The sequence below is a fragment of the Melospiza melodia genome, chromosome 2 (assembly GCF_035770615.1).
Source record: "Melospiza melodia melodia isolate bMelMel2 chromosome 2, bMelMel2.pri, whole genome shotgun sequence".
NCBI classification, from domain to species: Eukaryota; Metazoa; Chordata; class Aves; order Passeriformes; family Passerellidae; genus Melospiza; species Melospiza melodia.
The window spans coordinates 125843566-125868964 of record NC_086195.1 but is presented as its reverse complement, the minus strand read 5'-3'; the positions used below and the strand labels follow the sequence as shown (position 1 = coordinate 125868964).

General features: G+C 38.2%; 1 protein-coding gene across 5 annotated transcripts; it reads right to left on the bottom strand.

The window, feature by feature from the left end:
• Positions 1–515: 515 nt before the first annotated feature.
• On the bottom strand, positions 516–25219 carry DCUN1D2 (defective in cullin neddylation 1 domain containing 2). Of its 5 annotated transcripts, none has more exons than XM_063149902.1 (7): positions 25140–25219; positions 22527–22743; positions 19320–19488; positions 16695–16825; positions 5661–5743; positions 4339–4435; positions 516–3684 (listed from the first exon to the last, which is right to left on the bottom strand). In XM_063149902.1, the coding sequence occupies exons 1-7, from the start codon at positions 25140–25142 to the stop codon at positions 3605–3607; spliced, it is 780 nt and encodes a 259-aa protein (XP_063005972.1). In that variant the 5' UTR covers positions 25143–25219; the 3' UTR covers positions 516–3604. The 5 variants fall into 5 exon arrangements, with proteins under 5 accessions (XP_063005972.1, XP_063005976.1, XP_063005973.1 ...); XM_063149906.1 differs by lacking the exon at positions 25140–25219 and adding an exon at positions 24687–24801; XM_063149903.1 differs by lacking the exon at positions 25140–25219 and adding an exon at positions 24687–24764 and having other exon boundaries at positions 22527–23094.
• Positions 25220–25399: the final 180 nt, after the last annotated feature.

Below are 25399 nucleotides of genomic sequence, written 5' to 3'. Positions count from 1 at the left end.
CCATGGTTGGTGAAAGCACTGGAGAAGGATGGCAGATAAAGGACCACTTATTTATTTTGACTTGAACTTTCAGAAGATAATTAATGATAGGTGAATGCATAACTCTGAAAGTCTTTGCACAGATTTCTGAGTATCCTGCTTCTCCAACAGAGCTCAGATCCAGGACTGAGCAACACTTTCCTGCAATTACAGCTCCCACTGCCAGCAGAAACGAATGACACAAACTGGGGAGAGTCTGGTGACCAGCAGATACATGCAGTGAATACAGCACTGCAGCTAAACATGTCAAGCCTCTTAAAAGCTTAACGGTGAGGTGACACAGATGACCAAACCAAATATTTATTAAGGCCATGTAAAAATTAAGGCGTTACATCCTTACCCCCCTTCTGGCTGGTGGAGTGGTAACACAAGAACCAAATAAATGAACCAGAAAACAACAACAAGAAACTCCTACTAGACCCAGACTTCCAAAGCAGAAAACTGACAAGAACCATACAGACATCTCACATACTGACTTCAATCCTTTGACAGTCCATTTATTCCTTTTTCCAGTGCCAAAAAATATACACACATGTACAGCTTATTAGCAGCAAATCTCCCAGGTGCATTGAATGAGCAGATGCCTGCAGGTTTGCTCTCCTTGGCATGACACACATGATAAATTACGTTTAAATTTAGAATTGGCAAGTACAAATCCTATGGCTCAGTTTCAAACCAAACAACTTGGCACCAAGTTTAAAAATACATACAGCATATCTGTGAAGTAATACTGTATGCACTGAACAACTTGAAGACATCTGTACCATTTAGGATTATAAATTGAGCAGCCTAGGTGTTACCACTGTATCAGCTTACTTAAAATGGAAGTCAGAGTACCCTGTAAAGTGAAACTGCAGACAACAGCAAATGATTAAAATATGTAAGAAACTTGGAAGGTGAAAGCAGTTTATTTGCATTTTTTATGACTGTTCAAGCGTGAAGGTGTTACTTCATACAGGAATGTAAAAATCACGTGTGGTTTAAAACAGATAGAGGAGCAGGAAGAAAAAAAGAAAAAGGAAAAGCATAGCAAACCTCAAAACCTGGTTCACAAGGATCAACTACTATCTCTGGAGTATTTTGCCCAGTCTTCCACTGTCACTGATGAAGGATTCCCCCAGGACTGAGATTTAAGAGTGTGTGTGTGTATATATGTACACACACACACTGAATCCTGGGCTAAGCATTCCTTCCTTCTTGCTCTGATTAACAAGGAAAAAACCCTCAACCCACATGCATTTTTTATGCTCTATTTATTCTAAAAGGTAGAAGGTTCATCAGAATGATTTGATGGAGCTCTCATCATGAGCAAATGTTTCACAAGCTCTAGTGCTATGAAACTTCATTTACATCACATAGCAACAAATTAAGCTACTTCTGATCAGTTATATTTTATCTATATATTTTAAATGGCAGCTGTGTGAGTAACAAGCATTCCATTGCTTCTGGCTAAGCAAATGCACTTGAAGCTGTAAGATGTTACACGTTCTGCAAAGCCTGTGGGACAGATACAGAAATGGCTTCTTTTGGGGAGGAGGTGTAGATAAATCAAAAGCAGTAAAAAGAGTATAACGGCTTCTAGCGCTCTGCTGACTTCTGTAGAATACTTGGAGTTACACAAATGCCATTCTAAAAGGATGCAGTCAGAAAGCAGCAGTTTGGCAGAGCCTCAGTGGGTAACTGCCCAGGAGCTCCAGACAGCAGCGGGCTCAGACGCTGACACCTGGTGGCTGCTTGGCCAGGGCTGACACTCACAAAAAGAGACAAACACTCGTACCAAATCACTCACAGGGCATTTGTAACTCCCTTACTAGGCTCTTACTAAGAGAAAAATCATTAATTTGTTCCAATTTTCCCTCATCTTGCTTTTTAAATGCCATGCACGACTGAAATTCTAGCAAGTGGAAGAACAAAGGCAGTCTCTGTATGCAGCATGTACACTTGTCCTTGTACATTGTGTTGACATAATGCTTATATGAAACTCTAAATATTAGAGTTTAAGAGAATATTGTAAGCTTTTATATCCTGGCAACTATAAAATAAAAGAGCCTGCTGTCATGCAACATTCAACGATCCAAACAGATATAATTTATATAACTTAATGCACTATTTTCTCCAAAATTCTTGCATCTATTCAGCCTTAAATACAGAAAATATATTGACCATAACTGTACATACTCTCGAGCAACTCTTCATTTTAACAGATTTGTACAGTGGCTATGACAAACTCATTTTGATGAGGTAGCATTTGCAAGAGCCCTGTGTGAAGACACGCTGAATAGTTTCTGGTAAAACCTTTTTGTGCTCAGACATCAGAAGACACCGATGAGAAACAGAAGACTGACAGCACAGTGCACATCATAATCAATGGCTGGCAAAAGGGGAGAAACAAGTGACTGAACAAATTCAGATTTGGTGAAAACTGATCCAATTTCACCAGCCTTGAGATCACTGAAACTGCATTAATTTGCTTTTTAATCCCCTTAAATATAATTGAATGCACAACACATTCATAGGCATGAACACTTGTAATCATTAATTTGAAGTCTCCTTACCCCTAACTATTTCTCCACCATGGAAGCCAAGTAGTTAAGTCTTCAGGCTTACTCACATCTCTTTTCTGTGAGAAGTGCCAAGAAATAAATTTACAACTATGTTGCATTTAGCTAGAATTTATGATATGTTTCAAGCTACAAATAAAATCCATATTACACAGTTCATTATTAAAAATAAATAAAACACATAATTGGAGACTGAATTATGATAACTAAACATGAATTATAAAAGCATCTTTGGTTGTTTAATGTCTGCTTTAAAATGGTTACTAAAAAAAGCTGGAGTTGCAACACAGCATAGAGCAGCAGCCTGTCCTCAGCAATGCTATTGTTACATGTCCAAGCACTTCAAGAAGAAAGATTAGGAAGTGAAATTCGCTGGGAGAGAGCGAAAGGCTGGATGTAATCACTGTATACATCTAGGATGTGAATATACAAATTTAACATTTTGGCAATAAGTTAAAAACAAAACAAAAAAACCCATACGTTCATTTGTTTGGGGATTTTTTACAATTCTGTATTAAGACAGATCCACAGAACTAACTTTTATAAAAATACAACATACTGCATAAGTTTTATTTATGGATTTAATTTATATACCACAAATACTGCTTTTAATATAAGTACAATATAATACATTTTTATTTATGTAACTGCTGGTGTTCACTTTGGATTATGAACTGAATGGCATGCTGTGCTGTCAAAACTTTAATAAAATGGCCTCTAGTTAAACTTCTCCAAAGTATAAAATCATGCAAAATCTACATCCTATATGATACAACCAGTACAATAATTGAAGCCAATAGCCTACAAACAGCTTGGATCTTCTGAGTTTGTTCTTGAAGTGTCCACACATCCACCATCATTTTCTTTAGGCAGAAAGGAGGAATTGCAGTTTTGTCTGCAGAATGTCATCATGACCACTGAAACCAGCACCAATGTGCAGTTATCAGCTAACAAATCTGCATTACCCACTGCAGTTCATTTAGTCCAGATGAACAAATCTGGGGTTAGGAAGTTTTATGTTTTCCTCCTGTGACTACTGGTCGTGCATATTCCACAAAATCATCTATCAGAACGGGCCAGGCTCCTATAGAGAAATCAAGCAATTGAGAAATTATCCAACCATTATCAGCAGCAAACTGGTGTAGCCTACAAATACAAAGTATTAGAAGCTCATCTTGACATTCCTGGCCTTGTCTTTAGCTTTAACAGGCACAACATGACAAAATACTTGAAAAAAAACCCTAACTAATAAATTCCACATTTAAATCTCTTCTTTCAGCAATAGTTCTTAAGACAACCAAAACATATTTAAAACACAGAACTCCACACTACAGCTATAAACATTAGCTGAAAGCAAAACCACGGCATTCTTATTATAGCCACTCATATCTTAGGACTTATTTCTGCACACATTCCAAAACAGAATTAGTAACAGAGTAAACTGCATTTAGGGTAACAAAAATTTTGTACAAAATGTTTCACTCAGAGGTCTATAGCAAAACACTTTCAAATAATGTGCTCTATCATGGTGTGACTGTATCTTTACCCCTGTTTTCAAATTACAGCAAACCAGTTAACCTTCTTATCACTACTATTTTGGCAATGACACTGTATTGGCAGCTGAAACTTTAAGGGTAAACAAATTAGGACACGAGGTAACAACATGTTCTCTTGTTCATTTATAGCAGTATTTCAATTCTGCTGTACCAATTTTTGAAGATATGCAGGTACTGCTTACCTTCTTCATCATAGTTGGACATATCATCTGCAATCATATTTCCAAAATCTAACAAAAGATTCCAAGTATCTTTTGGAATTGATCTTTTATGATGTTCCTGTACAGAGGAATAACAGTACTGTTCAGTCCAAACTACTTTCAAATTCCATAGCAGTATTTTATATTGACACGTACAGAAATACCCCTTTTTCAAACATTTCTTCACCTTCTTTATCTTAAAAAAACAATAACAGAAAGAAATCCATCTGAAAAACTTCCTACTTGCTTCTTTCTCAGGTTGAAATCTTTTAAAGTATTTCTTCTCAACTAAACATTCAGGTTAAATATTTGTTCTAAAGTAACACACTTTAATACCAGGTTGTAACTTGTAGATTTTTCTTCAGTTGCATCGACAGACCTGAATTTGGATGTCTGAAAATGTACTGAGGCAGTTAAAACATGAAATGGTTTCAGAAGCCCTCTTGATGAAACTGGTACCTTATTCAATGATTCAAATATATATACTGCCATGAAATTTAGGAAAAAAAACTACAGAAAAATATTTCAAAAAGTGTACACCTTCCCTATTAAGCACTGGGGGATGAAAATGCAGAAAGACTTTTGATTTCTCCTAAATTACAGATCAAAATATAAAATGAAGAAAATCAAGATAAATTATATTTTATGCAACTTCATTTTTTGTATTTATATAGACATGGCAAATGTAGAAACATGGATGAGTGAATAGGGTCTTTTACAAGAATATTTTTGAATTTCTAAGGTTTAATTTATGCATCTTTACTTCACTGCCCACAGAATTGCACTGGTAATAAGGAAACTGTCAAGATCAGTTCACTACTATTAGCTAAAAAATTAATCAACCTAATTACTCACGCAAAAAATTTTGTGGAAAATGGGAAGTCTCTTAACATTAAATTCTGGTATGACTAATTTAAAAAGACTGAGTTTATGCATTAGTACTACAAAAGGCAGAGCATGGTAAAATACATGGCTGGCAATAATCACAGCTGTGATATTTTATCACTGACAATCAGCAGCACCAGACCCATCTACAATCATGGCTTCCTTTCATGCAGGAACTTTCCTAAGTAGGAGGGTACAGGAATAAGCAAGCAGAACACTATCACTTTGCTGCATCTTTTTGCATTCTTCTAAATTAGAAAGCCATAAAGATTTGATTTGGCTTGATTTGAGACTATTTTATATCAGTTTTCAAAAAGGAAAAATCTCTTTTATCCCATTTATTATTGGAAGCACACAGCCAGCAAAAGCCAGACTACTGTGGAATAAGATAGGCAGCAAGGAATAAAGCACATACTTACCAACAAAAATTTATTCCAAAGATCTAAAAATTTAAACCTTCCTGACAAGACTAAATTCCAGTATGCAATTGCCATTTCAAGATCTGCAAGAGATAAAGCAACACGTAAATATTGCAGTACATTATAAGCAATAACCTCCTTCTGGTTAAACTATTAATGCTGCATCTAGAATATTATAATACAAATAAATAGCCTTCTTTCAAAAATCACTAAATTATAAGGAATTGTTTTCTACTCTCCCTGATCCAAAAGGTACAAGACAAGCAGTAACAGTATAGATTTTGTATTGAACAAAGTCAATAAAACTAAAATATGTTTGTCACCATCCACCACTGCCAGATTAAAACTACTGTCAATCTACAGAAACAGGAACACTTAATGATAAATCTCTCTGCAAATTAAAAAAGAAAAATATACACACATGCACAAACATAGCAAATATTGATAGAAACAAACATTTAAATCCACAGATGTCAATGCCTCTTAATTTATCACATTTTGTACTCGCTTGACTTTGAAGGGAATTTAGGGACATGAGGGGATGAAAAGAGTCATTTATCTGTGGCATTATCCCTTTCAGCAATAATTCTGGCATCATTCAGTGGACAAACACCTACACCCAGTACTGAAAATACAAGTCCAAGAAATCAGCCTTATTCTGCATCATGACCAGTGATCTGAGAGCAGGGTTCAAGGAAGATGCAGCACTGCCACATGTTCCAGCAGAAAGGCAGAAGCAATATTAGATGCAGCTTAAGGGTAGAAAGGATGTTTCCTTGAAGGCCTGTTTTCATCCTCAGCAGCTCACAATGCCTAATGGCCTTGGTGCTTGCACTAAGTACATGATCACTCCTGGGAAACTACAACATAAGGCACAGCCTTTCTGAAACCACAGAAACATTTCAGCTTTCTGAAATGTGCTTTCAGTATAAACAAAGTGTAAACAGAACATGAAGCTTAAGAGAAAGTACTGTGATAGCACATAAAAGAGAAGCTCAGCCTGCACCTACTAGAAGAATGGTTTTTGAACTTGTACATATCACACTACAAACCAAAGGACACTGCCACCTGAAATCAAGCTTCACAGCTGAAAGAGATGTTCCAGATTTTAACACAGCCATGCCCCTGGAGTCCCTGTTTCAGACAGGGCTGGGCCCTGGATGAAGTGCAGCAGTTAAGATGCAGAGGAATGCAATATGCCTCTATCTATGGACACAGGGACAGTGCTGCCATTGTTTGTCCTACTATGGTCAGTGCTCTTCAGTACAGAACTTGAATTATGCTCTAATAAACTTCCTTCAGCTCTTCCTGTCTATGCCACCACACTCATTTTTCACAAAAAATATGAGGAAGAGAGTAATTAATAGCATTACTTGCTGCTTAGATATGCAGATTATTATTCTTATCTGTTATCCCAAATTAAAAGCAAAAATAATGAAAAAGAAGAAACCTAATAGTTTCTGAACTCCACTGTGAAGTAACTGGCTTTGATCCCACTCACTCAGGCTTCTTTATGAAGACTCAACCTCTCCGAGCAAACCTTGCAAATCTTTCATGTGACAACTTTAAGCAAAATGCACTTTAAATATAACACCTTAATAGTTGAAAAGTTTATACTTCTGATGGAAATATTCCTTGGAAAAAGGAAGAAAGTAAGGGAAACAAAGAAAGGCAGGGAAACAAAGATGATTAAAGGTACCACAAAAGAAGAGGTAAAAGGGAAAGAAGAGAGAACACTTCCTTGTTTTTGTCAAAGTCAGTACTATGTTAAGATGATTATTGCAAAATTGTGTTTAACACAATGCATGTGAAATACTGCCTTAAGCTGACACTCAAGGGACACTGTGTACACATGTCTGCCAATGAATTCTCCTGCACAAAGACACAGAAGTTATTTGCTATAACATATGAAAAATGCATATCCCATTGAGGATTCTGCTCTGTAGTGGATCAAACAGGTCCACACTGGAGCTGCTCTTCCCAGTAGGCACATGGAGGAAAGTTCTCATTTCAGTAAGATTTGCTAAAGGGAGGGGGGGAAAGTCCATCTTTCTCATCTGGCTCAGTGTAATCCCACAAAGCCATTAACTAATACAAGTGTTATTTGAACAAAAGGACTAGATGGGATTATCACTTTTGGTAGTGAAAGTGCTAGTTTATGCAGCCTAAAAGTATATGAGCAAACTAGGCTTCAGGTTTGCCACAATCTCGGGGATATGCCTACACTTCTGTTTGAAGACAACTCCCTGCCTAGGCTGAAAAATCTGGCATTGGAAAACAGAAAAAGAGGATTTTACTGCTTTAAAGGGAAGACCTAGTTAGAGAGTTCAAGTCTACATTAGCATGCTGACAGTAGTATCAATAAACAGTACTGCTGTGGATCTACTACAATTAGTGCTGCACTGATAGATACTGAAAAAAGAGAAAAGCCCTTTTGCCATTAGGGTTCTGCATTCCCACAGGAAGATGCTTTTGCAAAGCAAAAAATCCTCAGGCAGTCTTAGGAATACCTCTTTCAATGCTGTATATACATAAAGGCATCATTACAATAAGAATCAAACTACAACTACTACAATATATGCTGGGTTTTTTATACCAAAGTATATGCTACTCAATTATAGACCAATGATGTAACCTTAATAAACAGAAGATGACAGATGCATGGATCTCTGAAAACACCTAGACAAGGATCAGTTTAAGAGACTTCATTGCTAACATCCATTTTCATATCCAAAGCACGAAATTGCTAAAAGGTTGAAGAACATCATAAAAATCACATCATATACTGAACATTATATAGTTTGAGCTTTCCTTTCAACCCAAAAATATTTTTAGTATCACTATCTACTGAGAGTTGTCATCATGCAGACCCTTAAACAATCAGCTTTTCTCAATCAGAAATAGTACTTTGCATGCAGCATGATCTATTCTCAAACATTAAAACCTCATTCTAAACTGGCTTTTAAAAAAACCTTAGCCTCTTCTATCCTGATTGAACAGAATAGTGGTACAAACAAGCACAATTAATGCAGAAGGAGAAATACAGCCTGTGTCTACTTTTAAGACTTGACCAAATCTTGTTAAGAACAGAAAAAAATTATTAGATTGCCACATGAAAAAAATAAGAATCAAATTAAGTTCCTCATGCTATGATTTTGGATCAGGGCAATGAAGTCACTGCACACTAGAAATTAAGGAAGTGTGAAAACAAAAAGAGAAATAAGAGATAGCAAGGAATTGGCTGGAGAGCAGGATTTCTGAGGAACATGAAACGCAGCTGATTTACACCTGCTGTGCCAAAACCGCCCTCTGGGACTGCAGCACTCACTCATCATCCTCTGCCAAACAGAGCTTTCCAGCTCTCAGCCTGCCCCACCAACAAGACCTGCTCATACACTTGTGTTTGAAATAGAGAGAACAGAGTATTATCACTAATTCATCTGAATTACTAGTACAACTTTTCAACACTGCGTTGGAACTGATGCACAGGTAAGAACAATGGAAGCTGGTGTCAATCTGTCTCAACAACAGGACTATAATACCTGCCTGACCAACAAGCATCAAGTGAATACTTGCAAGATTCAGCGATATAATAAATTCCTTGTTTCTTCATTTCTGAATGATTTTTAAATCTTCTTTGGCTTCAAAATTGCTAAGAACACAGACATAAGTATTAGTTTCTTCTTTCCTAATCAGCAAAATAACAAGAATATACCATGAAGATTAAACCTAAAAATACTTAACTGAATTGCCAAAAGCTTAGAGCAAAACAGGCTGTAGTTGCAACTGGAAGCTCCCCCACAGAAGATGGGCAGAAGGAGAAAGAACAAGTTGTGGGGGGTGATACAAATACAGATCATGGCTGAAGTCAGGATCTAGCAGAGCTGGATCCACTCATCCCTGCAAAGGCATCAGCAAGGAGCTTCCCAGTGCCCTGTGTTAGGGACAGACAGTGCAGTGCCAGGCTCAAGGGCATGTGGTGGACAGGAGGAATGGTAAAGCTCAGCACGCATCTGCCACACTGAAGCAGCCTGGATCCATGCAGAACATTTCATGTTTATTGTTTATCACTTTAAGCAAAAAACAGATGAACTGCTTTGGAATGCAAGTTAGGAGATGACTGTCAGAACATCAGTTTGAGTGCAGCCTAATGAACCTGACTGCAGCCCGTTCAAAAATCCTTTTGCCTCTCTGCAAATCTCTCCATGTACCATTCAGATAAACAACAACAGAAGACTTAAAGTTGACTGGATATTCATTTCCCAAACAAGGCCTAAACATGAGTAAAAGAATCAATGGGGCATTAGAAGAACTGGCAGTTATGCCACACTTTTACTGATCAAAACACCTCTTCTACAAGTTTCCCTTAAACTGCTGGCATTTTCAACATGGAAAATGTGAACAAAAATAAAGCAAGAACCATATACATAAACCAAGGTCATTGGAACACCTAAAATACAGCATTTACAGACCTCTTACAAAATAAATATAAAATTCATTTACAGACCTCACTCAACTTCTTCCATGCACTCACTCCTACAAATTGCCTATCAATCTAATTCTTCATTGAAAGGGGAAGATATCTTGATAACTAGCTTGGGGGGAAGGCAGGAGTAAAATAAGAAAACAAAACAGAAAAAAAAAATCTTTCCCTAATGTCTAAAGATCTCTTCAAAGAATCTTGAGATACTGCTATGATAAAAGCCCAGCTGATGTTGCTTCAATTAAAAAGAGTACATTATACTCATCTGCTTATAGGAGAGGAAACCTCCTTGAAGTCCACATACCGGATGCAAAGATAGTCATTCTTCTGGTCTTGAGGTAATATCTGATTCAAGTCTGAATGCCCTCCTCATCTTTCATCTCTTGCTTGATCCCAGGAAACTGGCAGAGAGAAGGAAGCACAACCTTTTGAGCCAGCAATCAGATGAAGGGATCACAAAGAAGTGATGAAGGACCCAATCGGCTTTTTGTTTCCATGTTGGAAGGTGAAGACCATGAAGAATGCATTAAGCTCCTTCCTGGGGCTGAAACAAACTCTAACAAACTCCTGAGCATGCCTTTTTGGGGCTCAAAGGGAGACCCAGTAAGAGAATCAAAGCAAGCATCAGGTTCAAAAAACAAACAACCAAAAAAAAAAGAGACAGAGCTAAGGCCTTGTTTAGAAAGTGCCCTTAGAAATCTGAAATGCTCTGTAGACATGACAAAAGACCTATAATTCTATTCTTTAATACACTTACCAACAAGATCTAGGATACAAAATTTCACTCAGATTGCAGTAGAAAAGCTGAATCTTGGGAGTAGAATGCAAGATAAACCCCTCCGAATCTGCACTATGCAAAAATTTAAGATTTATTGCACTATATACAGTAGTAAGAACATGAGAAATCAGATTAAAGACGGAATCACAGTTATCCATAATAATCACTTTTAAAGTCTCCTGGCAAACCAGATAACTTGATAAACTGCACCTTCAGAATAAAAGACAAAATGCAAATCAAGTTTGATATATCTAAATATTATGTACTCCAGGTCCAACACGCAGCCATTGAGATGGCACTGCCGTGCTGAAACTTGGCAGGTTTTTTTTCCTTAATTCTGTCCACCACTTACAGAGTCACAGTTTTAACAGTTATAAGCATCCACTGTCTTCCTGGATAATGATCAAATCTACTCAGATGTATCTGAAAGACACTCGACAGTTGAGTGCCTAGTAACATTCATCAGAACATCATTTTCTGCTTCAAGATCATCATGGCAGATCCTATGCACTGAGCTTTTGCCTCCTCCATCTCAAGATATCACCCTGGGGCACTGCTACTACTGTCACTTCTTTAAACAGCATGAGCCCAGGCTGGAGCATTCCACCTGGCAATACTGAGCTAACGAAAGTAAATGCAAACATTCGAGTTGGGTGAGACCACAGCAACAACAGAAGTCCTGCAGATACAAGAAGAAATAAAAATTCCCCACTGTCACCACATGAGCTGTGGAAAAGAGACTCCTATAAAAGGCAGTCCTATTTCTAGGAATGAGTATCGGTGTACTGAATTCTGTGTCTATTTTAGGGCATGACAGAACAGATGTAACTTAGTTTATTGGAGAGGATTTCTTCCCATCTAATTACATAATGGCAGAATTTCTTGCATTGGTTTTGAGGGGAAGTGGAGAAGAAGAAATTAAAAAGCAAGGAAAGACAAGCTAGTTCAAAAATAGATAAAACACAGAACTACACACACACTCCTACTCTCCAGGACCACGTTCCTGGAGCAGAAACCCCTCTGAATTATGAAGACAGCTGTGTCAGGTATCATCTAAATTCTTCTATCACCACAAAAACTTCTAAGAAGGGCTTCTGTGCCTTCCCCTCCCCATCTTACAAATGGCAGCTGGTGTGATAAAAGATACTGTGTCCTGCTGATAATAACTCCAGAAAGTCTGGGACACTCACAGATTTTTTCCAAGCTATGCTACAAGCAAAAAAGATCCAATGAAAACTGACGGTTATTTCAGAAAAAAAAAAAAACTTTTAGAAATTCCACCTTCAAGCACTGCTGCCCAAAGTGAAGCCAGATACAGTGAAATTCACCTCAGTATGCTGAAGCAATCTCAAACTCCTACCACGTTTGAAACTTCACAGTGGTCAAAGAAGTTCTGGAAGAACCTCAGGCATTCCCTGCCAAACTGGGAGAAAGTGACTCATCCAAGCAGGTCAGTCCTGCATCTAACACTGCCCAATACTTAAGTAACTCAGATGGTTAACAAAGAAAACTTCTGTTAAATTTGCAACTTAGACAAAACCTTAAAAAAGTCTGACACAACAGAAGACAGGATTAGGATTCAAAATTATTTGGACAAATTGGAAAATCATGTGGAAGTAAGTAAGAAAGATTTCATTAAAGAGAAGTGCAAAGTCATATGCTAATGAGAGTAATCAACTGCAGAAATATCAGATCAGAAGGATCAGACTCAACTGGGTACACTGCAGTGCTGCAGAACCCCAACAGTAAAACAGACTGCAAACTGCAGACAGTATCAAACTTCAGCAAACTCAAAAGGATGCAAAACATGAAGTAAAATATCTAAGACATATGGAAGGTTATCTGGCTTGTTTGGGTACTACATGACAAGAGAAAATTAGGTCAATTTGATTGCAAAGGAAATGAGTGTTGGAAGACAAAACTGCAGTATCAGAGAGCTAGGAGATAAAATCTACCAGGGTAGTTGGTTTTACTCAGTCCAGAGACTAAATGAAGGTACCTACATGATCACTAACTATGTAAGAAATCGTTACTCACTCTAACAAAATGTACGCTGCATATTTACTTTGGCTGGGTGAAGTATTAAACTGGAAAATTCAGAAGCAGAGATTTAACTTACATGCTAGAAAAAGAAAAAAAAAAATTATTTAACAACAGGTTTAAGTAAACATGGACAAAGATGTATGAAACCTGCCATCAAAAATTTAAGATTGTATTTTGTGAAGGCAATGGCTCTCAGACTTGTTCAGCCACAGGACCAGTACAAATCAAAGCTCAAATCTTGTTAATACCTATTGAAACTGAAAAGGCAATTCAGTATATGCTGTAGCACACCACAGAGCATTTGGTTAGAAAAGAGTGCGCAAGTATTGGTTTTGGTAGATGCTGACCTTGTCTAACATAAGGGAATACACTATGTAAGTATTTCTCTACCTTTTATATTTAAAGACCACCTGGCATATTAACAAGGAACCCATAAATCACTATTTCCTGGTGTTTTTCAGAGGAGAGGAGACAATAAATAAAGTAATAACGCTTCATATCACTTCTTAAAACATCAGATACAGATTTTTAAAAAAAGTAATCTGAAACGATGGAGCAGTGAGCATGACTCATAACCAAAGCATTGCTGCTTGAACATTTTAAAGATATTTCACTCATTTCTTATGGTTTCAATATGCTAAGATAACAAACAAGAAAAAAAACATTAAAAATAATAGTCAGTCTGCCTATCACAGACAAGTTTCTGGTAAGCTCTAGTCTCAAGAGTTATTTCTTTGAAAAAAAAAGATGCCCTAGCACTTAGCCTGAAGGACCCAACAGAAGGAGTTTAATTGCTAATAGAAACCTTTTATAAAAGAAGATGTAATCTGCTAAGAATATGAATTTCTTATTTGTCCTTGGCACTATGTCAAACTTGGTTAGTTTTCAAATAGGCACATTTATAGGTTATGTGTATATCCAAGAATCAAACAATATTCTTTTAGCCTACAGATCAGTCCCCTAACCAGTGAGCACAATTACCAGACTTGGTGATTTAAGCTCCCAGCCAAATAAGAAAAAGCACTGAATACTTCAGACCCTAGAAAATCACATTAAAATATCCTGCAACTGAAATTTAGGAAAGAATTCCTAGATTATTTCCACTTCATTAGTTCAAACCATACACATTTATCCTTTACTTGACATAAACTTACAGACCTCTCAGTTTCCTCCAAGTTACAATTCACCAGCAAGACTTTAAGACAAGCAGCTTGGGCAGGAGCTAAGCAGCATCCTGTATTGACTGAATGCCATCTGATGTGCACGTGGGGAAGGAGGAGAGGTGATCACTGTAAGATGACCTAGACAGAGCTAGGCACAGATTTCCACCAGCTCAGATGGTAACAAATCTAATTATTCATTGGTTTAACTATCTGGACTTAATCAAAGTGAAGGCTCCAAACTGAGTAGGATAGAAACAGACTTTGTACATGGCTGACATTAATTTCCACATCTCCTTGACAACAGAGCACAAAGTCATTGGACACAAATACCAAACAACCCTGGAGACAGGGAGCCGAGATGGACAGTTTCTCATTCCAGGAGAATTTATTAAGTATACAGAGAAGAGGATGCAAAATAAAAAAATAAAAAAAAAAAAAAAACAACCTAAACCTGTATTAAATGTAGCTGAAGCAACTACAACTCTCAGCTCATACAAGCACCCCAGTAAAATAACTGGTGGGATTTTCTTCCTTGGTTACAACATACTGCTTCCTTCTGTGGCTATTACAAACACCTACCTGTAAATTTACTTTTTTCCTTCACCTCTTTGCTCCACTATGATGGATAATCCCTATGAAGATTCCAACTCCAAACCTATACAGTGCTAAATTTTATTTGGGTAAGGTATCACTGGCCTCTATCACTCAAAAATGTCACATTAGTCCATATGTTTGCTCAATAGCCTCTCTCTACTCAACCTATGGTGATCCAAGAAATGGGGTGTATCTCCACTGAAGTAAGAAAAGAGGCATCTGCTTAAATTTCTTTACTATCTAGAATCATCTTAGCAAAACCAGAAAAAGTCTGATGAAAGGTGCCACCAATATACTGCCGTGTAAGAACTAAGTAGTAGAAATTAAGAGACTCTACATATTATTGAAATTACTAAAATTCCTGAAAACTGAAATCAGCTACAGTACCCACCAACTCATTCCACAGTTTAAGTTTTACTTCAGTTTTTGCACTTCTTACTTTCTCCTGCTAACAGAGCAACTCTTAATGCAAGAAGGAACTTTGGAACTTTCTGGCAATAAAACATCTTTTTTACACAACAGAGAAGACAGACTTATAAATGAAAGGACCCCCAATGCTGAATAAAAAGAAGTACTGGAAAACAAGTCAGTTTCCTCCCCGTGTCAAATAAACACTACATTCAGTTCCAAATCTGGATTGTGCTGCCTCCCCTGATCCACTATTCATACAGGCTTAGGTGAGAAGCTTTTGAAGTATAAGTTCATGAGTGCCATGTTGGAATGACCCAATTAAAACAGGAAGCTATCTGTGATATTTCTTTAGGTATCCCATAGAGTCCAACTTCAGCTGTAACTGATTTACCTTTCCTGCAATTTGGAAGTACTAAGCTTTGTTAATGAAGACTAGCTAAGGGATAGAATCCTAACCAACCTCACAGAGGCACTACTTCTTCATTTCTGTGTCAGTAAAAGTGGCATGTGAGCCATGAGAGAGTGACAGATGAAATGAAAAATGGAAGTGCTGAAAAAAATGAAGAAAAATACAAACTGGCTAAAAGTTGCCCATAGTTTATATATAAACAAAAAAGATTACACCAGGAAAGACAATAGAGATTATTCAAAGTCAAGAATGTGGAACAGACACACCTGGTTGAGGAGTGAATTGATATTTTGCTCTCCTAACAGTTCTGGAGAAACACATTCATAAACTTTCCAAGTAACTTAGACACAGATTTAATGTGGCTATGCTAAAAAAAAGAAAAAAACCCCAACAAACCACTTCCTCTCACACAGAGCACAAAGAACAGGGATGATGGTACAGTGCTATTCTATATACAAAACATTAATTCCTTCCTACACAGGATCTTCTGAAAGTGGACATAAATTTGAAGAGAGTGGACTTGATCTTACTGGTTTTTTTTTCATCTATTCATAAACTAGATATTTTTGATTTGAAGAAACAAATGGAATTTAAATGGTGTATCAGTTTTACTCCAGCAATACAAGGCATAGATTGGGATAAAGCTCCAACTTAATGAAGAATAACACTTTAATGCTATATAAACTATGTCTGTTTTTACTCACTAGTTTTAAACCAAGTTCATAATGCTCTTTTTCTAAACTTTACATAAAAACTGAGCTAAAACTAAAGATTTTAAGAAGAACAGTAACTTTTGCCCAATTTTCTCCCTCTTCCTGGGCTGATATGGACATCTTGTTTCAGCAGTTCTTAACATACAGAACTCAATAGCTCAGTATTTAAAATAAATAAAGTTTGACAAGTCTTGAAGAACTGCAGGAACTTCATTTGACAAGAGGTGAGAGAACATCAATACTGGCAGAGAACCCCATTAAATTATCTGTACCAAGGGGATGCGAATAAGAGATTAAATGAAAGAAGATGGGAAAGAGAAGTCAGTGAAAGAAATCAATAAAGAGCTTACTATAAAATTGCCAATGAGAATATTGTAGTACTGGAAACATTTGGAAGACTTGACTGACTGCAGACATTTTCTCTTTTTTTTTCTACTTACCTAGACCTTTTTGTCCAGGATTTTTAGCAAAGTTAAAAGTAAACTGATAAAAATCTTTGAACTTTGCTGGATCCTTTAGCTCTTGTTCCAGCCTTGGCAATAGAGCTTTTAGCTTTTCTGTAGTGTCACACCTGTTCAAAAGAGATTACATTATTTGCATATATTTAAAATTTTTTCCTACTTTCCCCCACCTTTTTATGGTTTAGTTTAAAAGAAAAACAAAACAGTGGTTAAGATATAAAGATATCTTTGTGGATAGCATTCTGAAAAATATAAATGCTCATGTGCCTTTACTGAAGAATTTTAAGTGGAACACTGTGTACAGGCATCCATTAGGTACACAATGCAAACAGGATACAGTGGTTTAACTTCTCTTCTATCTCTTGATGAATTTCTGAACAGATGCTATTCTGTTCTTAAAGAACACCCAACCCTCACTGAACTCAGTTACTCCTTCCCCTGAGACAGATGCTGTAACACAAGTGTGAGGTTTTGCTTTAATCTAGATAGACAATGCTTACTCCCTACTCTCCTGAATAAAGAGCTTCACACTACATTTTTTACAGTTCATCTTAACATTTGAGGACTTTTCAACTAAATGAAGTAATATTTGCAGTCATTCTCTCCCCATCATAGAACAATTGAGAATAAAACTGAGAAATAAAATAAGTCCTGAATGATAGCCTGAAGGCTGGCAAACTATTAAACAGCCTGGCACAGGTAAGCTAAGACAGAATCAAGTTACTGAAATTCTAAGAGAAACACATCCCTGAATAACACCACCAAAGCATTTTCACTGAAAACACCTGAGCTGAGAAGTCACACTTTTAAAAGGGAAAGTGTTTCTGCCACAACAAGGCATCAAATGAATATTCAAGGTTCACAAGGACAATACCAATATCTTGAGTTGTACCTAGAAACTCAAAGTGAAGCAAAAGGGTTTTAAAAGAGGCAGTATCACAACTAACACTGTGTATGTGAAAGTTCCCCAGTTAAATGTTTGTATTTTTTCTAAAGATTCAAGAAAAATTCTGTTAAAGGATGGGTAACTATAACAACATCCATAAAACACAAATGCAGTTTTAACTGTCTTGCATGGTACAGATAAAAATAAGTACCTTTCTGGTCTCCAGCAGTACCTGGCAGAGAAAAGAAAGAATTGTGCCAACAGTCTTCAACTGAGAAGCTCAGTTTGGGAGCTTCTTCTAGGGACTCGATCTAGACAATAAATATACTTTCTCATATGTATCCTACAGATGCTATGTGATCTAAGCCTCAGGGAATGTCTTTCCCTTTGACTGCTCACTTGTGTTCATTGCTAAAAACCACAGACACTGTGCCTCCAAGTATGTAACAAAATCATTCCAAATTCTCAGTAAGTGCTGTGGCAAGCAGGCACAGCCATATTATGCTCCTAAGAACAGCTGTTGCTCCAAGAACAGGTGGTTTAGCAAAAGCTTTTTAATCACTTCTATGAAAAAAAAAAATTACAAAAGCTGGCAACCTTTAATATAATAGCATAGGCACTTAATTTCTGACCGTGGTTAGAAAATCATAATTATTCTTGTAATTTCTACCCAAAGCTACCCAGTGGGACAAAATAATGCAGTGAACTTCAGATAGTATCAGAAATTACTTCATCACAATTTCCTAAAAAGGAAAGCTTAAAAAGAAATCAATAACTGATGAGGTCAGTAACATCAGATTGCTACAATCTCTGCTCAAGAAACAACCACCATATTTCCTATAAGTTAGTCTGTCTTAGAAATGCATTGATTAAGGTGCCATTCTAAGAATGAAATTGTTTATCTACAAAAAAGAGGAATAAGTAATACTCTGTACTTATCCACCCATTTAATGCAATCTGTCGAAAAGAGGCATTTGATATCTCTAAATATTAAAAATGCTGCTCCTTTTGCAAGGAAAAGTTATACACAAAATATTATTTTATGATGATATATGTTTGGCTTTATTGGTAAGCAGAGACAACGTTGAAAGTCTATTATCCAGAACAGCTCCATAACCCAGAAAGGAATTTTTTATCAGATACAGCACAGTTGGACCAATGGTTTCTACTACGAGCATCCTCATTTTTATTTCAAGTCCTCATAGATATTTTATACAAATGAAGTATCTAGTATGAAAGAGAGGAAAGTAGAGGTGGTAAAATGGACAAAAAGAAAGATGGGTCCATTTGTTGGTGGCAAGGGAAAGAATTAAAGGCTCTTTTCTGTTTTCCTATTTCCTTTCTGCTTCAACACTGACATTTTTTACCTTTCACACACCTCCAGTGAATTTCAGTTTTTAGCAGCAGGAGGTCCAACTCAAATCCTTAACACAAATATGCATATGCTTACTATGAACTACATAAAAAGATACATGAATCATCTGACTCCCTTGCTGTACAGGTAGAAATTGTTTTGCTTCCCCCCTGCTGTGGTCATTATGGCTTTGCAGTAAAGCATCAATTTAAGGCAGACAAGACACTACAGGTATTTTGCACCTGTTAAGCTTGGCACTAGCCCCAACAGCTTTTTAAAGCTTCACACAATTTAAGTGAAAATGTTTTGAACAGAAACATGGTTTGGGCTCTACATTACAAACTATGCAGAAATGGATACTTACCCCAACTCTGTCATGCCATCAATAAATTCCTTTTTACTGAATTCACACTGTGTGGCTGCCCTGAATTTCCATGCCACAACCAGAACACTGATACTGGCTGGGTCCAGGCTTAAATCATCACAGAACTGCTGAATCCCATCAATGCCAATTTTATTTTCATCTTGTGGGTCTGCAGTTCAAAATACAAATAGGAGAATAATTATTTATAAAACATATTAACAAATTATCATCTGACAGCTCTAATGTGCTGCATAATACAGGTATTCATTTTTTCATAACCTTCACAAATGTTTTCACATGAAGTCTAGATATTTTTAAAAGACAATCAGTAAATAGATTAAGTATTCTGTAAACTTACAGAGAAATTGGCTTGCAATTTCTCCTGAACTTCCCTGCTGACATCAACTAAATAATTTTGTTTTCTCTCCACAATCCACTTTAAAAGATTTGAGTTAACTCAGAAGATGATGCCTACATTTAGAAAGAGTAAGGGTGATAAACACATCAAAATGTACAACATATTTATATTGGTCAGTGTGCATTAAGCTTAAAAAAATCCCCAAAACCAATCCAAAATCAAGTCCAACAAAAACACACCTACCACATTAGACCCTTGATTTTTTTTCCCTTGATAGTGACATATGGGATCCACTATAGCTTCTTAAAGACCATATTCAAACATTTTGGGGGTTTAATTAAAAGTCAGGGAAATCACCAAAACATTGTTCAAGCAATGCCTTAGCATAACAGAGTCTTAAGCTAACTAATACAATTTAGTACAAGTGAAACAAAGTATTTCCCCAGTAGTACCTTTCTGAATGCTGACAGATGCCTTATAATAATTCTGTAACAAAATTCTCTCTCAAAAAGGCCTCCAAACAAACAACCCCCTGCACATAAACTTAGATAATTGGAGAAAAAAAAACCCAATTGAAAACAAAAGAAAATAAACCCAAACCTCTAGTTTGCAAAGCTTGTGACTTTACAAACCACAAAACAGTCTTTCCCAGCTTTTGAGAGGAAGACATTTCAATACCATAAGTCAGGCTATGTAAAAGAAGCATCTCTTGAGAAGATTTAACACAAACTTCTTAAATTGCTACCATTTTCAACCATGCCATTTTTAAGTCCTGATCCAAGAAGTTGATTAAAAAAAAAAAATCAAGCCTAGATAAATCCTTTAGAATTGTATTTTAATTCTTAAATTAAGATCTCTCTTACTTTTCCAGCCAATACTACAGTGAAAGAAACTGTAAATTCCAGAAAGGAAGCTAATTTGGCAAACAGACGCACATCTATTAAACCAAGAATTACACCCATGGTATAATTCAGGGAGCTTTGATCCCAATAACACGTAAATATATCAGCTACTTCTAAGACATGTAGAACATATTCCTTGTGTATTTGGGGAGTAACTGAAGAACTGAAGGCAAGATGTGCACTGTTTTGAAATCAGTGGAAAAATTCTGGTGGATTTCAACAAGGACTTTTCATCCCTATCATATTTCATATAATCCAGGCAACTAGTAACAAAAATGCAATTGTTGTTTTGACATTGTTGCTCAATAAACAGGTAGGAAAACAAAGAAAAAACAGCACAGAAAAAGACATTTCAGATTTCAAGTATAGTGCACTATTCTATAGGCTTTGTAGAACAAGGAATCCCTTATTGTTAAGGGGCCAGTGACTCAGTTTTAAGCTTGATATGAATCAAGGTAAGGTCCTTAACTAAAACTTTTATAGTCTTCTGTCAAATCTTGTGAAAGTTTTTAATGTTTACACCTTCAGTTTTCATATGCCAGAACTGTAAAGGTGTGCTGCTAACTAAAACACTGACATAAGCTGGCTAGACCTGCTTTCACCTAAGTCAAATGGTGCAGTTTGCCACTGCTAGAACTTTGAAAATAAGAAATAACATTTGTGACAATCTTCTTCCATTTCAGATAGTCTTAACAGCATTTATGAATTTGAATATTTTTGACTCCGCAATCTCCAAGACTGACGTTCAAGGAGCGAACAAAAGATTCAGATGTATGCATATTGCTACATAGATAAAAACATTCACATAGGCATATATAAACCAAAATATGGTTCTCTGAGTTTTGTCTCTGGGTTTTTGCTTTCACAAAGAAATGCTATAGCATTTTAGCCTCTTTGTCCCTACATAATTCATTACCACACAATAATGAAGTATTAAAGAATCCCTACACTTAAAATAGAACAGATTATGCAAAGAACAAAAATGGTGGAAACAGTAACATAAAAAATGATTAAGTGCACACAAAGCATGCCATATATTTCAATTGGAAAAATACATAAAATCATAGTTGGGTAGTGGTTGAGAGTTCATGTTTTCAAACATGAGATGTATGGATTTCCACAGGAGCTAGCAATGATTCCAGCCTCCACTGCTCCAACATGAACAATGCACACTCATGTCAGATGGCCCCAGCTCAGCAAGCTGGATCACATACTTTATTATATTTAAATGCCTATTTTTTTTTGTTGTTCTTTTTAAAAATGGCAGAAAATAAAATTTGGACAAGAAACCACTCTGCCTTTAATCCACTTTCCTGTGGTTTTCCCTCCAAACCTCTCTGAAAAGGCACATCACTCTTGCTGTAATATGCCAGTATGAAGGAATTAAATAAGGCTGTAGTATCTAGTTTTTGAGTTCTTATTTGACTGTTTTGTCACACTCCTAGCTGTAATACCATCTGAAACATTTTTGCTTTTAATGTATAGAAATATTACTGTCTCTGAACAGAACTAATTCCCCCAAATATTAGCATAAGAACAATATGTGTTCTTTTGCCATGGGAAGACCATCATACACATTTAAGAGCGGCTACTGGCAAAAAAATCATGTAAATTGCATAATAAACTTTGCTACAATATTGACAGCTGGCACTTTTTCCTCACTGGAAGTTTAATTTCCTACTTTTAAAGCCTACAGATATCTCCACAGAAGTTGTGTATAGATCATTAAGAGCATCTAAAACCTTTTGTCACTCTTATCTTATTACTATAAACACACAGTGAGAAGCAAAAGTTAGCAAGCTTTACTGAAAACTCCTCAAGAATGGTAGTGGGCAAAGCAGAAAAAGTTCTCACATAACATAATTTAGAAAAAAACCAAAACAAAATCCACAACAACAAAAACCCCAAGCTGACCAACCAAAAACTCACCAGAAAACGAAACCTTACCTTTGTATCGATTATATAATTGTTCTAATTTCTTCTTGTCTACTGAATTTTTCATGGATTCTTTGTAGTACAAGTCTGGATTCTGGAAGTAGTTGTCTGTTGCCACTTCTAGTTTCCATTCATTCTGTGTTAAGCAGTATATAGCAGTCCTTTCCCCAGCCTGGGTAAATGCCATAAACTGGCGCACCTTGTCCTTCTGGGACGATTTAAGTTTATGCTTTGGGATGCAAAAGAAGCAGGAAAGCCAATGAAGCTAATCCAGAAGTTTGTTTCAGCATTCTACTACTAATGCCTAGCTTTTAAAGGTTTTAGTTTTCTTGTTGTTGACTTTCACGTCAGAATTACAGGAAGACAAAGCCTTGTTCTTCTGCAGTTAAATAGACAGCATTTTCTTCTGAAAATTGAAATGACAGCATCTATATACACATTTTTAGCAGCACATATTCTGTCAGTAACAAACTTGTATTTCTGCTTTATTGCTCACATATGCTGACGTTTTTCTGTTCTGTAACAGCAGTAAACACAAGTTTCGTCATATTACAATATGGTTATCTTCTGAAAGATATGCCTAGTGGTTATAAAAAAGAGAAATTAAAAAGTGCAACTTACAGATTCTTAAATTCTGTATAAGTCCATACATGGAGGAAAAAATACCCAAGAGTTTTCCTAATATTTTCTTAGCAACAATTAACAATGCAAAGTTTAATCAGTCATCAGCTGAAAAAGGGAGAAGCATTTGTGATATAATTATGTTATAAAGCACTGTCAACAGAAGACATAAGGCAAAAATAAAACAGATGAAATGGACACATTGGAGACTGCTGAATGTTACAATGAAACTATAAGATTGCTGTAAATGTGATCTAAAACTTTAATGTGTTAGTAGTATAAATGTATTTTTCAAAGTTTAATTGAACAACAAAAAAGCCTATTGCAGTGGTCTATAGGAATTAATATGATGCTTTGCTCAATTAAAGCAACTACATGGAGACAATATCCCCAAACTTCTGGAACACCCAAGAGGTAGGAATGGGTATTTTATAGGGAGAAAATTTGCTAGTAACATATTTCAACCTTATTCTTTACACAAAGTTGGAAGCAGAAGGAGATAGCTTAAGTCAAACTGTGTTTTTTATTATATTCTGTACTTTCCAACTTTGTTAAACCTTACTTAACACATGTTCTGGGCCAGCAGTTAAGCTGAGAAGTTTGTATAAACTCCCCACTACAGCTTAAATAGTCAGATATAATGGAAAATTTACATGTCTCTTAAAAGAGAAACGGATTCTGATCCAGTGAGGAGTAAACATGGGACCATCTTTCAGCTTACTTTTTATCTCTTGTCCCCATATGGACGTCTTGACTATAGATGGTCCTGAGACAAGAAACACATCATGTAAACAAGATAAGGATTTTGGTCTTTCCTACAGGAGTTTTCAATCTAATGTAAGAAGAAACATGCCAGGTTTCTTTTTACACAAGAAATGTGTACAATGGGAGGAAAACCGCGCAAAATATAACTACTATATACTTTGGTAAGTAAATAACTAATAATCCTTTGGCTGCAAGCCCCAGCCTGCCTCCAAATTTTCATGAAGGTCTAGCTAAGGGAGTCCCTGCACCTAGACCTTCCTCAGTTACATAAACTTCTTCTGGGCAACAAACTTAGCGATAATCACTTCAAAACAGAGGGCTCTGCCAACAACGCCAAAGCAAACCCCGCGTCCCCTTTCAAGCCTAGCTAACGGCAGGCATTTACGGATATTTTCCAGCGGAATGAAGCACTGAATTATTTGAAGCGATAAGAAGCCCACAGGGCTCTCCAGCCCCCTGCCCTGCCACGTAGCACGGTTCGTGCCGCTCACCCGCGGCCGGTGCCTGCGGCGGGAGCGGCCCCGCGCACCTTCCCTGCCCGGGGCGGCTCCGGGGCTCCGTCCCCGGCGTGACCCCTCGCTGAGGGCACCCGAACGCGGATGCGCACCCCGCACCCAGGCACGGACCAGCCGCGCTTCTGGAGCCCTCTCCCAGCGCTAATGACACCGTACCGCACACCCCAGGGGAGCGCTGGAGCTGCTGCAGCGGCACCGGGAAAGCCCTTCCTTCCCAAAGCAGCCCCGGCCGACCCCGCCACCGCGACCCAGCAAGGGACTTGTAGCGCACCTTTCCCACCGCCTCCGGCTGCACCTGCCGCGTCCCGCGGCGGGGAAGGGGCCGGTGGGAGCGAGGGACGCGCAGCTCCGGTGACCTGCCCCGCCAGCCTAATCCCAAAAAAGGGAAAGGTACGCGCTGCGCCGGCTGCCTGCGCTCGAAATACCCGCGGCGGCGCCCAGCCCCCTCCCTTCCCCCGCCGCCCCCGGTGACCTTCCCCGCTCCCGGCCCGGCGGAGGAGGCGGCGGGAGAGCGACTCCGCTCGGGGGGTGCGCGCCCCCGTGTCCGCGCGCCCCCGTGTCCCCGCGCCGCTCGTCCTCCCGCCTGGCGCCTCCCCGGGCAGGGCAACGGGACTCGGCGCGGCGGCGCTCGGCTCGCCGGCCCGGGGGGCGCACTGGGGCTTGTTCGAGGCTCCCCCTCCACGGTTTCGTCGCCTCCCCTCCCCCCCGGGTTCGCACAACCTACCATTTTATCACCGGCGCTCCCACCAACTTCACCGCCCGGCGCCGCCTCCCGCGCAGGCGCGCACCGGCCCGCCCGCGCCGCCTCCCGCCGGGGAGCGCTCCGGGCCCGGGCCGCAGAGGCGGAGCGCGGGGTCGCGGTGCGGAGCCCGCAGCGCTGCCGGGGGAGCGGCGGCGCCCGCGGCGCTAGGGCAGCTGCGGGGCCGCGGCTCCGACTACAACTCCCGGCGTGCGGCGAGAAGCCGCCGTGACGTTTCCCGCCGC